At 39.8% G+C, this 17,001-nt stretch overlaps 2 protein-coding genes across 2 annotated transcripts in view; one reads left to right on the top strand and one right to left on the bottom strand.

Moving 5' to 3' along the window:
- Nucleotides 1-17,001, bottom strand: part of LOC148085221 (uncharacterized) — a 337,696-nt gene that overhangs the window by 154,238 nt on the left and 166,457 nt on the right. The gene's annotated exons all lie outside the window — the stretch shown is intronic.
- Nucleotides 10,403-16,064, top strand: LOC148085224 (retinoic acid receptor alpha-like). The gene is made up of 6 exons (XM_087785541.1): nucleotides 10,403-10,510; nucleotides 10,559-10,646; nucleotides 10,693-10,880; nucleotides 13,405-13,609; nucleotides 13,862-14,020; nucleotides 14,401-16,064. The coding sequence occupies exons 1-6, from the start codon at nucleotides 10,403-10,405 to the stop codon at nucleotides 14,595-14,597; spliced, it is 945 nt and encodes a 314-aa protein (XP_087641667.1). The 3' UTR covers nucleotides 14,598-16,064.

Genomic DNA, 17,001 nt, shown 5'->3' with positions numbered 1-17,001 from the left:
CACGCACACAAACACACCCAAGCACACACACACCCAAATACACCCAAATACACCCAAGCACACACGTCAAAGCACAAATATACATTCAAAACAAATACTCACACACACACCACACATGCTGACAAATAAACACATGTACATGTCAGGTTTGAATGTGGTCTGATTCAGATTTTCTCAGCAATCATTTCTAGATCTTTTTCAACTTCTGAAAATATCAAGAAGGATCGTCTAGTTATGTCTGATTAATTTATTTTCATCAACTGCTGACTTGTGTGAGAGTCAGAGAGTCACTGACCTGTCTGCAGCTTTCTTCTCTGTGGTCTCAGGTCCATGTTGGAGCAGAATTCAGCTTCTTCTGACCAGAACTGATGGAACAAGACACTGATCAACTCCTTCTGACGCTGGTATAAATGGTTGGACTGACATAAAACTATGGGACTCATGAAACCGGTGTTTCTTGTTAGACTGTTACCAGGTGTGTTGTTCTGGTTCATTGTCAAGATTTCATTTACTGTAAGTGCTTTCATTTCTCTCCTGAAAGGAATTCAAAGTTTAAAAGTTTTCCGAGGATCTCTAGTTTCCTTGTTCAGACTGACCCAAACACAAGATGAACCCCTTTCTTTTCATAACCATGGTTCTATTATAGGTTCTTTCTGTTTAGTCATGTATTGTCATTGCAACTAGTATAACGAGAAAAAAAAAAAAGCAGGAGGCAGTAGGCCGTGCCTGTAAAAGGCCTCACTTTCCACCAACAAGGCAACTTTTTGGGGTCAGGAAAGCTGAAGTCTACTGGATCCACTTGTAAAGGGCGTTGCAGCCATAGAACCATGTTACAGTTTTTTTGGATTGATAAACACTAAAATTTGTACACAATTATAAATACCTTACACTCGAGGAACAAAACTCCAGCCTTGATAACCACAACTATAAGCATAATGTCAGCTTCGCACTTTTTGCAGATTACTGCACACAATTAAAACAGTCAAAACACGGAGTCCCTTCCGTTCGCTCCAACACAACGTCACTTCCGGTTCTTATACTTCGCTTCGTGGAGAAAGATGGACAATCAAGTGTGTCACGGGTCGTTTATTCGCCGCTTCAAGTCAAACAAAATACAAGCTTTACGATCGCGACCGGACACACTTTCTTCCGGCGACTGTACAGGTCAATAGCCCCGGGAGAAAAGGTCCCGATCTGTAGAAACATCGCTATAGTTAAGGCAAATTTCCTGCCCAGGTGGTCGTCCTTTCCGGCCAAATGGTTCTTTCAAGTTCCCTGTGTCCCGATCCCTGTAGAGAGAACTTCCTAATTTGTTTCCTTGTAATCTAATCATTCAAATGTTCTCGGGTGGGGGTTTCCGTCTTTTAGCCCCCCTTTTCCTGGTGTGTCTTGCTTCGTTCTTTGATCTACGATTTAAGGTGTGATTGGCAGATATAAAGATGTTTTAAATAATCGATGTTGTATCTCTAATTCTGTCTCAAGCTGGTCTTGAAACATTGTGTCAGTCTGGAGGGAATGTTGATTGTGAATGTGTATTCAAACATTTAAGCTCTTAGATGAAGCGAGTAATTTATACTATATAGTTTGAATATCTTTTAGCATTAATTTAAGTATGGCGTATACGTATAGTGTATAATAATTTTAATCTAACACAGGGTTAGACTGACATAAAAGTATGCGACTCATGAAACCGGTGTTTCTTGTTAGACTGTTACCAGGTGTTGTGTTCTGGTTCATTGTCAAGATTTTATTGACTGTATGTGCTTTCATTTCTCTCCTGAAAGGAATTAAAAGTAAAAAAAAAAAATCTGAGGATCTCTAGTTTCCTTGTTCAGACTGACCCAAACACAAGATGAACCCCTTTCCCTTCATAACCATGGTTCTACAAATGGTTCTTTCTGTTTATTCATTTATCTTCATTGCAACTAGTACAATGAGAAAAAAACGATGTGCTCTCCACACAGCAGGGGGCAGTAGGCTGTGTCTGTAAAAGGCCTCACTTTCCACCAACAAGGCAACTTTTTGGAGTCAAGAAAGCTGAAGTCTACTGGACCCACTTGTAAAGGGCGTTGCAGCGAAAACAACCATGTTAAAGTTTCTTTGTATTGCATAAACACTAAAATCAAAAGTCATACACAATTATAAAAACCTTACATTCGAGGAAAAAAACTCCAGCCGTGATTAGCACAACTATAAGCACAATGTCAGCTTCACACTTTTTGCAAATTACTGAACACAATCAATTGCAAAACCCTAAACACATTTGTATACATTAGACATATATGCATATCATGATATCAGTTCCTTGCAAATTGCAAAACACTGACTTTCAAATGACCACACTCATGATTTAATTAACACAACACTCAGATGCACATGATTGCTTAATTGTAGACACAACACTCAGATTCATGCTCTACAAAAAGGCAGCATTTCTGGATCAACTGCACAACATCCTCACAGTGAACCAAATACAACAGATGCAAAACATTGTCATCTGGGACAATGTATCATTCCACCTCTCTGCACAGGTCCACAACTGGTTTCAGCACAATCATCAATGTTCTGTGCTATAGCTTCCACCATACTCTTAATTTCTGGAGAGTATTGAGTTCTTCTCAACATGGCAGTGGAAGGTAATGATCTGCAGCCCCAGAGTAAAGTGCCACTCATTGAGGTCATGTAGGAGGCCTGTGACCAAATCAATGCCATATTCAAGCATGGATTCCTGGATAATCCCTTATACTTTCTGCTGGACTTTCTTTTTTTTTTTTATTTATCCCCCACCTCCCCACATATTTTTTATAGTATCTTTTTTATTATTATTATTGTCAGGTGTGCCGTTGAAAAAAGATCCAATTTCACATAATTTCTCTTTAAATATTTTTCATCAGCAAATAATATACCATACTGTGGTTATTGTGCCCATTGGTTGACGTGCAGTCGTGAGAAGAGATCTCTGACTGACCTTCCTGCACATCAACCAGTTTATTTATTTATTTGAATTAGGACGATGCATATTCCTCAGCATAGAGCAACAGCGTAAATATGCCAGAGTTAACACAATAGCTTATTTTCATCCGTTGTCCTCAGGCAGGTTAGATGATACAAAAGATAAATCACAAGATATTACCTGTAATGTAACTTTCTGTGGTGCGTTAACACGAGAGCTAACTCGCTAAAACACTGAATAGATATTTCCCGGTGGCCGACAAAGCTCACAACAAATACAAATACCGAAGCGATTACACTTCAAATTTAAGCGAAAACACTCTGACATTTAGCCAAAACGGAAATGTGTGGCATTATTGCACAAAGGAAGTGACGTTCATGCGAGTTCGGGACTTTATTGTTGAAACACCGACTGAAGCAACAAGTAGCGGAAGATTTAAAACGAAAGAGAATGAAAATGAAGTAAAGTTAATTTAATGTCATGCTCCGAGTGTCATAAATGATATTTACGGTAAATTGTTTTATGTTTTATTATTCTGTAGTAATGTTATATATACATTATAAAAAGGTTTATTTTCAGAATATCTAAGTTCTGGTAGATTTAACTTTAAAATTGCCTCTAGGTAAAATGACCTTAATAAAGGAGCACCACCCTTGTATTCTAGTCCAAAGGAAACTATAAGATTTTCGTGGATAATAATCAATTATTTGGCCTAATTAATCAATTATGAAACACTAGGTTGAATCAATCTCATTAACTGAAGTTACTACTTGTTTTCGTGATTATTGTTCTTTACTGAGTAAGAGGCTCTTAAATTGATTATACAAAAATATGAAAAATTGTAAAGGCAACTGACATACTTTTTATAGGATTTATTGAACGAAACAAAGACAAAAAGTTAAGAACAATGTAATGGAATGATGATGCTTGCTTTGATATCATGGAAGGAATAATATTAATTACTCAGAAAGTAACAGACTTGAAGGCTTTGATAATTGTCAACTTCTGGGAAAGCTTTACAACTTATCTTAAGCTAATCTTGCTACCTCTGATCAATTTGAAAAATCCCAACACATCAATCAATGCAAGAGAGACAATGTTACAGTTTCTTACGTCGTCGAGAGGAGAGAGGAAGGCGTGATGATGACGAGGAGGTTGATGTGAAGAGGATGAGGAGGATGAGGAGGAGTAGGAGGAGCACGACTTCTAGCTTATTTTTAGCTGACGCTGGTATTAAGGGTTGGACTGAAATGAAAGTATGTGACTCATGAAACCAGTGTTTCTTGTTAGACTGTTACCAGGTGTTGTGTTCTGGTTCATTGTCAAGATTTTATTGACTGTACGTGCTTTCATTTCTCTCCTGAACTTTTCAGAGGATCTCTAGTTTCCTTGTTCCGACTGACCCAAACACAAGATGAACCCCTTTATATTAATAACCATGGTTCTACAAATGGTTCTTTCTTTTTAGTCATTTATCATCATTGCAACTAGTACAACGAGAACAAAACGATGTACTCTCCACACAGCAGGGGGCAGTAGGCTGTGTCTGTAAAAGGCCTCACTTTCCACCAACAAGGCAACTTTTTGGAGTCAGGAAAGCTGAAGTCTACTGGACCCACTTGTAAAGGCCGTTGCAGCGAAAACAACCATGTTAAAGTTTCTTTGTATTGCATAAACACTAAAATCAAAAGTCATACACAATTATAAAAACCTTACATTCGAGGAAAAAAACTCCAGCCGTGATTAGCACAACTATAAGCACAATGTCAGCTTCACACTTTTTGCAAATGACTGAACACAATCAATTGCAAAACACTAAACACACTTGTATATATTAGACACATTTATCATATCAGTTCCTTGCAAACTGCAAAACACTGACTTTCAAATGACCACACTCATGATTTAATTAACACAACACTCAGATGCACATGATTGCTTAATTGTAGACACAACAATCAGATTCATGCTCTACAAAAAGGCAGCATTTCTGGATCAACTGCACAACATCCTCACAGTGAACCAAATACAACAGATGCAAAACATTGTCATCTGGAACAATGTATCATTCCACCTCTCTGCACAGGTCCACAACTGGTTTCAGCACAATCCTTAATGTTCTGTGCTATACCTTCCACCATACTCTTAATTTCTGGAGAGTATGGAGTTCTTTTCAACATGGCGGTGGAAGGTAATGATCTGCAGCCCCAGACTAAAGCACCACTCATTGAGGTCATGTAGGAGGCCTGTGACCAAATCGACGCCATATTCAAGCATGGATTCCTGGATAATCCCTAATACTTTCTGCTGGACTTTCTTTAATTTTTTTTATTTATCCCCCACCTCCCCACATATTTTTTATAGTATCTTTTTTTTAATTATTATTGTCAGGTGTGCCGTTGAAAAAAGATCCAATTTCACATAATTTCTCTTTAAATATTAATATATATCAGCAAATAATATACCATACTGTGGTTATTGTGCCCATTGGTTGACGTGCAGTCGTGAGAAGAGATCTCTGACTGACCTTCCTGCACATCAACCAGTTTATTTATTTATTTGAATTAGGACGATGCATATTCCTCAGCATAGAGCAACAGCGTAAATATGCCAGAGTTAACACAATAGCTTATTTTCATCCGTTGTCCTCAGGCAGGTTAGATGATACAAAAGATAAATCACAAGATATTACCTGTAATGTAACTTTCTGTGGTGCGTTAACACGAGAGCTAACTCGCTAAAACACTGAATAGATATTTCCCGGTGGCCGACAAAGCTCACAACAAATACAAATACCGAAGCGATTACACTTCAAATTTAAGCGAAAACACTCTGACATTTAGCCAAAATGGAAATGTGTGGCATTATTCCACAAAGGAAGTGACGTTCATGTGAGTTCGGGACTTTATTGTTGAAACACCGACTGAAGCAACAAGTAGCGGAAGATTTAAAACGAAAGAGAATGAAAATGAAGTAAACTTAATTTAATGTCAAGCTCCGAGTGTCATAAATGATATTTACGGTAAATTGTTTTATGTTTTATTATTCTGTAGTAATGTTATAGATACATTATAAAAAGGTTTATTTTCAGAATATCTAAGTTCTGGTAGATTTAACTTTAAAATTGCATTTAGGTAAAATGACCTGAAGAAAGGAGCACCACCCTTGTATTCTAGTCCAAAGGAAACTGTAGGATTTTCGTGGATAATAATCAATTATTTGGCCTAATTAATTAATTATGAAACACTAGGTTGAATCAATCTCATTAACTGAAGTTACTACTTGTTTTCGTGATTATTGTTCTTTACTGAGTAAGAGGCTCTTAAATTGATTATACAAAAATATGAAAAATTGTAAAGGCAACTGACGTACTATTTATAGGATTTATTGAACGAAACAAAGACAAAAAGTTAATAACAATGTAATGGAATGATGATGCTTGCTTTGATATCATGGAAGGAATAATATTAATTATTCAGAAAGTAACGGACTTGAAGGCTTTGATAATTCTCAACTTCTGGGAAAGCTTTACAACTTATCTTAAGCTAATCTTACTACCTCTGATCAATTTGAAAAATCCCAACACATCAATCAATGCAAGAGAGACAATGTTACAGTTTCTTATGTCGTCGAGAGGAGAGAGGAAGGAGGATGATGACGAGGAGGTTGATGTGAAGAGGATGAGGAGGATGAGGAGGAGTAGGAGGAGCACGACTTCTAGCTTATTTTTAACTTTTAGCTGACGCTGGTATTAAGGGTTGGACTGAAATGAAAGTATGTGACTCATGAAACCAGTGTTTCTTGTTAGACTGTTACCAGGTGTGGTGTTCTGGTTCATTGACAAGATTTTATTGACTGTACGTGCTTTCATTTCTCTCCTGAACTTTTCAGAGGATCTCTAGTTTCCTTGTTCAGACTGACCCAAACACAAGATGAACCCCTTTATATTAATAACCATGGTTCTACAAATGGTTCTTTCTTTTTAGTCATTTATCATCATTGCAACTAGTACAACGAGAACAAAACGATGTACTCTCCACACAGCAGGGGGCAGTAGGCTGTGTCTGTAAAAGGCCTCACTTTCCACCAACAAGGCAACTTTTTGGAGTCAGGAAAGCTGAAGTCTACTGGACCCACTTGTAAAGGGAGTTGCAGCGAAAACAACCATGTTAAAGTTTCTTTGTATTGCATAAACACTAAAATCAAAAGTCATACACAATTATAAAAACCTTACATTCGAGGAAAAAAACTCCAGCCGTGATTAGCACAACTATAAGCACAATGTCAGCTTCACACTTTTTGCAAATGACTGAACACAATCAATTGCAAAACACTAAACACACTTGTATACATTAGACACATATATCATGATATCAGTTCCTTGCAAATTGCAAAACACTGACTTTCAAATGACCACACTCATGATTTAATTAACACAACACTCAGATGCACATGATTGCTTAATTGTAGACACAACAATCAGGTTCATGCTCTACAAAAAGGCAGCATTTCTGGATCAACTGCACAACATCCTCACAGTGAACCAAATACAACAGATGCAAAACATTGTCATCTGGAACAATGTATCATTCCACCTCTCTGCACAGGTCCACAACTGGTTTCAGCACAATCATCAATGTTCTGTGCTATACCTTCCACCATACTCTTAATTTCTGGAGAGTATGGAGTTCTTCTCAACATGGCGGTGGAAGGTAAAGATCTGCAGCCCCAGACTAAAGTGCCACTCATTGAGGTCATGTAGGAGGCCTGTGACCAAATCGACGCCATATTCAAGCATGGATTCCTGGATAATCCCTAATATTTTCTGCTGGACTTTCTTTAATTTTTTTGTTATCACCCCCCACATATTTTTTATAGTATCTTTTTTATTATTATTATTGTCAGGTGTGCCGTTAAAAAATGATCCCATTTCACATAATTTCTCTTTAAATATTCTTCATCAGCAAATAATATACCATACTGTGGTTATTGTGCCCATTGGTTGACGTGCAGTCGTGAGAAGAGATCTCTGCTCACAACAAATACAAATACCGAAGCGATTACACTTCAAATTTAAGCGAAAACACTCTGACATTTAGCCAAAATGGAAATGTGTGGCATTATTGCACAAAGGAAGTGACGTTCATGTGAGTTCGGGGACTTTATTGTTGAAACACCGACTGAAGCAACAAGTAGCGGAAGATTTAAAACGAAAGAGAATGAAAATTAAGAAAACTTAATTTAATGTCAAGCTCCGAGTGTCATAAATGATTGATATTTGCGGTATATTTTTTTATATTTTATTATACTGTAGTAATGTTATATATACCTTATAAAAAGGTTTATTTTCAGAACATCTAAGTTCTGGTGGATTTAACTTTAAAATTGCATTTAGGTAAAATGACCTGAAGAAAGGAGCACCACCCTTGTATTCTAGTCCAAAGGAAACTATTAAGCTTTCGTGGATAATAATTAATTATTTGGCCTAATTCATTAATTATGAAACACTAGGTTGAATCAATCTCATTAACTGAAGTTAATAATTGTTGTCGTGATCAATGTTCTTTACTGAGTAAGAGGCTCTTGTAAAGGCAACTGACATACTTTTTATAGGATTTATTAAAAGAAACAAAGAGAAGAGGAAGAACAGTTAAGAACAATGGAATGGAATGAGGATGCTTGGCTTGATATATCATGGAAGGAATATATTATATATATATAATATTAATGAATCAGAAAGTAATGGACTTGAAGGCTTTGATAATTGTCAACTTCTGGGAAAGCTTTACAACTTATCTTGAGCTAATCTTGCTACCTCTGATCAATTTGAAAAATCCCAACACATCAATCAATGCAAGAGAGACAATGTTACAGTTTCTTACGACGTCGAGAGGAGAGAGGAAGGCGTGATGATGACGAGGAGGTTGATGTGAAGAGGATGAGGAGGATGAGGAGGAGTAGGAGGATGAGCAGGTGCAGGAGGAGCAGGACTGAAGGCCCTGGATACAGTGATGTCGGGCGTGATTTCGCAGGGACCACAGTGAAGAAGGCTTGGCGGAGGAAAGCGCTGACGGTCTTCTTGGGTCCGGTCCTGGTTCTTTGTTGCAGGCTGTCCTCGACCGCGTTGGCGTAACCAACCAGAGACGTATCTTTACTCGGTGCAAGGGTCACAAGTCTTTTCTGGAAGAGCAGTTTGGTTGCTTCTAGGAGCCAGAGGTTCAGGCTTGCTTGGCTGGCTGCTGGGTTGCGTGCAGCTTGCTTGTGTCTTGAAAAGTACTGCAGCTGGAGAGACGTGCCACACTGTTGCAGAAAGAGAGGAGGGCAGGAGTCAGGAACGGGGTTGAAGAGGGAAGGTGATGAGACTCCAAGAGTCAAGGGACAAGAGGAAGAGTGTCAATAGCGTTTCAAAAGAATAGGCCATTTCGCTTGGCTCTTTTTAAAGCCATCCACTCGTGCTCCTGATTGGTGGGTGACATCTGATTCCTCACTCCCACATTGTCTGGAGATGGTCCACCCCTCTGTCCTTGGATTTATCTCCTCCTTAGAATTGACTTTGAAACTTCTTTTATTTGACGTTATAGAACGGTCTGAGGCACATATATAATGCTAACTCATCATAACTTTCCCAGCTCTTTCTAAGGTCGGAATGATTCATGATTCATGATCATTACATGTTAGAAAACCACAGTATTGATATGTATGTTCAAACAGCATATAAACATCAAAACACTTTTATATTTGGATATATATTTCATGTGACTTCTTTCTTTGGCGTCTCTTTACCTGAAAATATTTTATTGAACAAGAAAAATACATTTAGTATTCTGAAAAGTCATATTGTCATTCTGCTCTCCTGGCCATGCTGGTGTAATGATTTTATTCCTTATAAAAAGGTTTATTTTGAGAACATCTAAGTTCTGGTAGATTTAACTTTAAAATTGCCTCTAGGTAAGATTTACCTGAAGAAAGGGGACACCACCCTTGTTTTATAGTGCAAGGGAAACTATTCAATTTACGTGAATAATAATTAATTAATTGGCCTAATTAATTAACTATGAAACACTAGTTCTAATCAATCTCATTTAACTGAAGTTTACTACTTTTTGTCGTGATTATCTGTTCTTTACTGAGTAAGAGGCTCTTAAATTGACCGTTATTACACCAGAATAGAGACGCGTACAACGACGTGACGTTTTATAGATTTATTTAAAAAGGGATGAATAATGAATGACAAAAATGAGTATGTTATGGTAAGTTTCGGAACCGAGAATAAAAACGGAAACGGGAAAAGAATCGTGGACGAAATCTTAATAGACTACCCGCATATTAAACAACCCAGACACAAATCAATTTGTTCAAGATGAAGTGATCAGCTTCTTACTTGACGCTAGATGGTGAACGGAGGTTTAGGCAGCAGCTGGAGACCAGATGAAGGTGGCAAGCGGGTGGATGTCAACGGAGTTGGAGGATGAGGATGAAGGAGAGGATGATGAGGAGGACAGTCAGGAACGAGGGAATCAAAGTTCTTTCGACGAGTGGGCCAAGCGATTGCGTCCGGTACACCGAACGGTCCGATGAATCACAGTGTCGGCTTCCTGGTTGTAGACACCTCACGTGAACGCGCTGAACGCCTGGAATGTTCACTTTGCTGAGGGAAAGTCTTTAGTTCAGGAACACTTTCTTCTTACGGGAGGTAAGGATGATTCACGGGCTTTTTGCTTCTTGATGGAGATTCGCAGTCATGGAGACGTGCTGCGAATATTGGAATAATCGGACCGGTCTGGTCAAGATTATTAAGAAACTGGAAGGATGCTGGAAGCGGGTCCTTCAGTGCGGTCCTCAGTTTGGACTTGCAGGAGCTGAAGTTAGGAGGCCGGAGATCGTCTTGAAGGCAAAGTTGGTGATGACCCAGTTTATCACGCGGGAGGTGATAAACTCTGATGTTATGAGGTACACCCTGATGTTAAGGGGTACGCTCTGATCTTTTGGAGGAAACCACACGAATTCTCTAAGTTGAACACAGTTCTTATGTTGAAACTTAGTGATTGTAAAAAGGGGCAAACCCTTATGATTGGTTGACGTTTCTTCGGCGGGAAAAGGGTCCTTCCAGACTGACACCCCCTCCTCCTCCTTCTTACCTCTCCAACTGTCTTTTCTTCTCGTCACATAAGAAAAATCATATGTACGTTAAAAATGCTTTAAAACTATTTGTTCTTTCTAGATTATTTTCCCACGGAGCGCGGACATTCAAATAACACCAAACATGACAAATTTGGACTACGTATTACAAAATGAAGGTTTTGATAATGATTAATTCAATTCTTATATTTTATATGTGATTTCTTTTCATTTTGATAACTTCAAACACCTTGCACGTAGCTCCATTCACTTACAAGTATATTTCTTTAAGCAGGTAATACACATTTCAATTAATATTATCCAAGTCCCACACACACACACATTTTGCCTGTGAACACATCTGTTAGCACTTTCAATGTTGGTTTGCATCTTCACAGACTCTGTGTCTGCTGGAAGCCATAAAAGTTCTTATCTCATCTTGGTTGGTCGGAATCTCACCATGAAGTGTTGAACTCTTCGGTCATTGAAGGTTTAGCTTGGATGGAACGAGCGAAAGAACGAACAAACAAACCAACACACTTTATTGATCCTTCTGGAGGTCTCCTTCGAGGCCAAACAATCTCCAGAGAGAATGTATCATCCATCTAAAATGCTGCTAATTGTAACCTGAGAGAACATCGCTCCCTCTAGTGGTGATCTTAGATATCGCACTGCCCTGTCAATAATTCTGTAAGGACTAGTAAGTATTCCTCGCTGCAGGTGATGATAGAATGACTGGTGTGTTTATTTATTGACTTAAGGTTGTGGAAATTGCGTCTAGTGGTGCAACTGTAGATTACAGTCAATGTTTTTTCATTCCAACTCTTCAACACATCACAGAAAGTAAATACCTGTTGTTTGTAATACTCTGATGGAGCTATAAAAGCGGAAAAGTAAATAACTTTCAATCCTGTTATATATTAGAGGCTTCAATAAGCACCACTGTTGTACGGCGTGTTCTTCTTACCCTGACATGCTGGTCATCCAAAACTAGTGATGGGGAGATGAAGCTTCCTTAACAGTGTCATCATTTTTAATGCTTAGTAGGTGGCGCCTCCGTTTAAAAATGATAAGGTTTAATCCAAGTACTTGTTTTTTTTAAATGTTTAAATATATTTATTGAAGTTCCCAGTCTCAGCTCCAGCTAGTATTTCCTCATTCAAACACATTGAAAGTGTGAGTGCAAGCTTTTCACTGAGAGACTGAGATCTTCCACTAAAAACAGATTTAAAATATAGATTCATTTAAGTGTTTTTATGAATGATTCTTATCATTAGGACTCTTCAATCTAAGAGGAATGTTACAGACGAGCAGTATGGAGGTATTTGGATGTTTTTAAGTGTCTTTTTGGACAAAGATGAAGACGAAGACAACTGAGCTCCAGACGCTACATTAAAATGAAAAAACATTTTTGTCTATAACTATAAAAAGAACAGATTACTTGGAAAATAATCCATGAGATGACATGAGAGTGAGTAGAAAACGTGTGGAATTTTTGGGTGAATTATCACTTGAAGTGGAATCCAAGGCTATTTCATGTGATAAAAATAAATTTTATTTAGTGTTTGTTTAGACAAAAGTGTCTTATCAAAACAAAGTTATCTCAAGACACTATACAGTTGAAATAAGACTATAGTTGATTAAGTAAAAATAGAACCCAGCAATTCAACAAAGAGCAAGAAGCGAAACACTGTACAGTGAGCTATGGCGAGGAAAAACTTCCTTTTAGAAGGCAGAAACCTCGAGCGGAACCAGACTCATTGTTGACAGCCTGCCGCTTTGACCGGCTGGGAGGAAGGATGGGGGGAGTAGACAGATGGATAAGGAGAGGAGTGAGGGAAATTATAGTGAGAAAAAAAATAGGAGAGTGTAGGAGAGTCCTGCTGGAGAGAACTCGGGATCTGATGACGTGGTGAAGATCCTGGATCAGCAGCAGCTCTGGAGGTCCTGGGGCTCCGGGAGAGAAATAAAAAGGTGTTTAAACTGCACAGGTGATGAATGTAATGCAGAAAAGAAGGATATACAGAGCTCGGTGTCTAAAACTCCTCCAGCATTCTCAGCCTATAGCAGCTAAGATAAACAGTTAAGTTAGTTATAGCAGCTAAAGATAAACAGTTAAGTTAGTTATAGCCTTTATCGAAAAGTAAGGTTTTAAGATTGTTTTTAAACATAGAGAGGGTGTCTGCCCTCCGGACTGAAGCCGGTAGTTGGTTCCACAGCAGAGGGGCTTGAAAACTGAAGGCCCTGGCTCCAAATCTACATTTAAATCTACGTCAACTTCCCGCCGGCCCTTCCTGAATCCACTCTTATTCACACTGCCCACGTTTTCACAGATACTTCGGATCTGCACGCGGTACACACCAGAACAGGACACCATGACCTTCTCAGATGGACTCACGCTAAACCGAACCCAGATGCACAACGCTGGCTTCGGTCCCCTTACGGATCTGGTGTTCGCCTTCGCCAACCAGCTGCTTCCTCTGGAGATGGACGACGCAGAGACGGGACTCCTCAGCGCCATCTGTTTGCTGTGTGGAGGTAGAGCAACACACTTTTTCTATCAAAGATACAAGTCCAGAGCGCGATTCAAAGAAGTAGAAACTTTTGGAGAAACTAGCTGTCGTCACCCAGATGCCGTCCTTGTGTGGCCCACCTTTTGATTCACCTCCGGTTCTTTAACCATCCAAAAACATTCGAACCCTTCCAAGTGTCTCAGTCCAGGCCAGTACACGGAGGCTTGCTGCTGAAATAAAAAAACTCATTCGTCCTCTCGTGTTTTTTTTCCGACAGATCGTCAGGACCTAGAAGAGGCGGATAAGGTGGACATACTTCAGGAGCCCCTTCTGGAGGCTCTGAAGATCTACGTGAGGGAGAGGAGGCCACACAAACCACACATGTTTCCAAAAATGTTGATGAAGATTACTGACCTGAGGAGCATCAGTGCTAAAGGTACAGTAGTGAAAACTGTCATTCTGTTGCTTTTCATCCCTTTTCGAAGATATCAGCTAGAGCCCAGTTGTCACCACAGTGAGCTTTAAGATGACCTCTCCGAAAGACTAGCTATTATAACATGCTGCTAATATCGGTGATGTGTCGATGAAGCTTCATGAAGCAGTGACATTATCTCCTGAGTCCACTAGATGTCAATCTTTGCTCTATAATCGATTGCTTTGAAAAGCTATTCTATTGAAACATGTAGAACAGTGTAAAATGTTTATTTTATTATTTTAAAAATATGCTCTGGATGTGTATTCATGTATAATATTCACAGTATGATGGATACACAGAGACAAGCGAGGACGAGTTTTGATGTTTCCTTCTGTCTGCAGGAGCTGAACAAGTCATCACCCTCAAAATGGAAATCCCCGGCTCCATGCCTCCTCTGATCCAGGAGATGTTGGAGAACTCTGAAGGCCTGGAGAGCGGCGCGGCAGGCGGTCGACCCAGCGGAGCCCCACCAGGCAGCTGCAGCCCCAGTTTGTCGCCCAGCTCCGCCCAAAGCAGTCCGGCCACACAATCGCCGTAGTGACGGCCGACATTTGAACTTCTGCTCCAACAACGTTCCCGCGGTGAAAGCAGGAAGTCTGGACTCAGACGAGCCGACCCCTTCCTCCACACGAACCTCCCTTCACTCTGGAACGCTGTGCTGGTGTGCAGGGAAGCAAGGCCGCCTCCGAGAGACCACCGTAAACACTGCTGACCCCCACTCCTCCCTCCACGACTCCTTCACCCGATGGATGTGATCGCTGCAGGGACAAGTTGGGAGCGGACGTGGAAGTGGCTTCTGTTGGACAAGAATCACCAGACACTTTTTTGTTGGACTCTAAAGCAGACTGCAAGGATTTGTTAGAAGAGCCGCCTCCTCCTCTCCCTCTCAAAGTTTCTTTTTTTTCCTACAAAGTTATATAAATATATATAGATATGAACTATGGTGTTTGACATGAGGGCGACTGAAAACCTTTTCTGAGATGAGAAACCGTTGTATCCCTTCACTGTTTGGATCTTTTCGTACCCACCGAGAGTATTGAGGAAGATGTTTGACTTTGATGTCACCTGTACATTATTCTGATGAACACAAAGAGCAAACAGAAGTTATTTCCAGTCCTCACATTTATGTGCACAAAAAGAAAGTCGCTACGAGTGTCACCGTCTATTCCAGGTTGTTTTCCACGTATTGTTTTGTGCTTCCAGACGAATGGAAAACAAATGATTGTATGATATGGTCACAGGTCCTTTCAAGAAATCCAGTTCATGAAGATTCATTATTAAGGTGTTTTTTAAGTAGCCTTTGGTTTGTGTATATAAGCTGTATTCATTTCTTCAAAACTATGAAGAGTTTTAGGCTTCACTTGATTTTGAAAAGAAAAAACCTTTTATGTGTTTTGTTCATAGGTTTGTGATTCCAGGAAATACATTGTTGAGCACATTTTACTGAAGGAAGTTTTTGTGTCCGACTAAATACTGGACACTTAACTAATCACCGGCTGTTCAGAATGTGGCGTTCACGGTTCCCCCCCTTTTTTTCAGTTCCCGCCCTTTTGTTTTGACGTACAGTAGGTATGAACAAGTAGCACTCCAGTCGGGGCATAGCTTTCTGGCCATGTAGCAGACAGAGACGGAGTCTGGAAGTGTTGAGGTGGATCACATCTCGGGCTCGGACGTTCCTGTAGCAGCTTCGTGAGATTGATCAATGTGAAGAGTGGTGTACATACACACTGTATTTAATACAAGTGATTCTCAAAAGCCTCTATGTGGGTCCGTGTCATGTCGTGGTGGGGAAAACTAGATTGTAGTGGTCCCTCTGGACGGGGGATCGTGAAGGTCCCATATGTGATATTTGTCCTCACGCATCGTCCCCTGTGTTAGAAACATGCAGGATCCAGAGCAACCTCACACCCTGTGATACACTTAATGCCAAAACGCCTTCACATCCATCTCATCTTGACCATCGTTACTGTACACACACCAATGTCTCAGGAAGGAATCATTTTGTGTGCTTGGCCTGTCCATTGTACATGTTCTGTGCTGCCCCCCCACTATGTCACTAACACACACACCTCTGCTACTGAGCCCCTGTGTTTCAAATCACTCAGACCAGAACTTGTGCAGAGAGACACCGACCCTGAACATTATGGTCTCACCATGTGTGGAGTCTCTCTACGAGTCCTTATTTCTTCTTCTTTTTTTTGTACGGTCAAAGCTGCTTTCCTCATTTTAGGACTTAACATGTCCAGAACAGCGCACAACTTTTCTCTGCACAGCTAATCTGGAATAGAAACGGACACACCTTCGGTTTGAAACGTATGGAATATGTTGCAATTTTGTCAAGATTATCAAGCGACTTTGAGAAAAAAGAAAATAAAGGAAAAAAAAAGATAAAAAATAAAACCAACATTTAATGATTATTGTTGTGTCGTGTGAATCACTTTAATAACTACATTCTGCTGTATTTGAGTCCCAAGTGTTGCCTTCAGTTTCCTCCAGCAGGAAAGAATGTAGCTGTTGTTTCTTCTAAATAATGAAAAAATAAAACATCAGGGCTATATAAAGTGCTCAAAGTAAACAAATAATAAACTATTATATAAGTATTAAACGATTTACCAATACAAGTCATCTTCAGGTCGTGACACCCCTAATGGGCTTCGCTATTGGTTTATCCATTGAGGCTTTCGCCTCTGAACCTGTATAAATGTAATCTACTCTCCGCCAAACTGGGGGGAAGGGCCCGCCCCTCTATATAGGCCCTCCCGCCATTCGTCTCCCCTTTTCACTCAGTCACCTCGGATCTACATCATCTATCTACTCAGTGATATATATATATAGTTCACCATCCGGTGTCCCTATAGAACAAAGACCTGCTTCTCCTGCACTACATGGAGTAAAGCATGTTAGAACCAAGTCAACAAATGTCCTACCTCGTTCTGCATCTA

The sequence above is a fragment of the Callionymus lyra genome, chromosome 2 (assembly GCF_982586985.1).
Source record: "Callionymus lyra chromosome 2, fCalLyr1.hap1.1, whole genome shotgun sequence".
Lineage (NCBI taxonomy): Eukaryota > Metazoa > Chordata > Actinopteri > Syngnathiformes > Callionymidae > Callionymus > Callionymus lyra.
The sequence above is the reverse complement of the archived record's forward strand: the minus strand, read 5'-3'. Positions and strand labels throughout refer to the sequence as shown.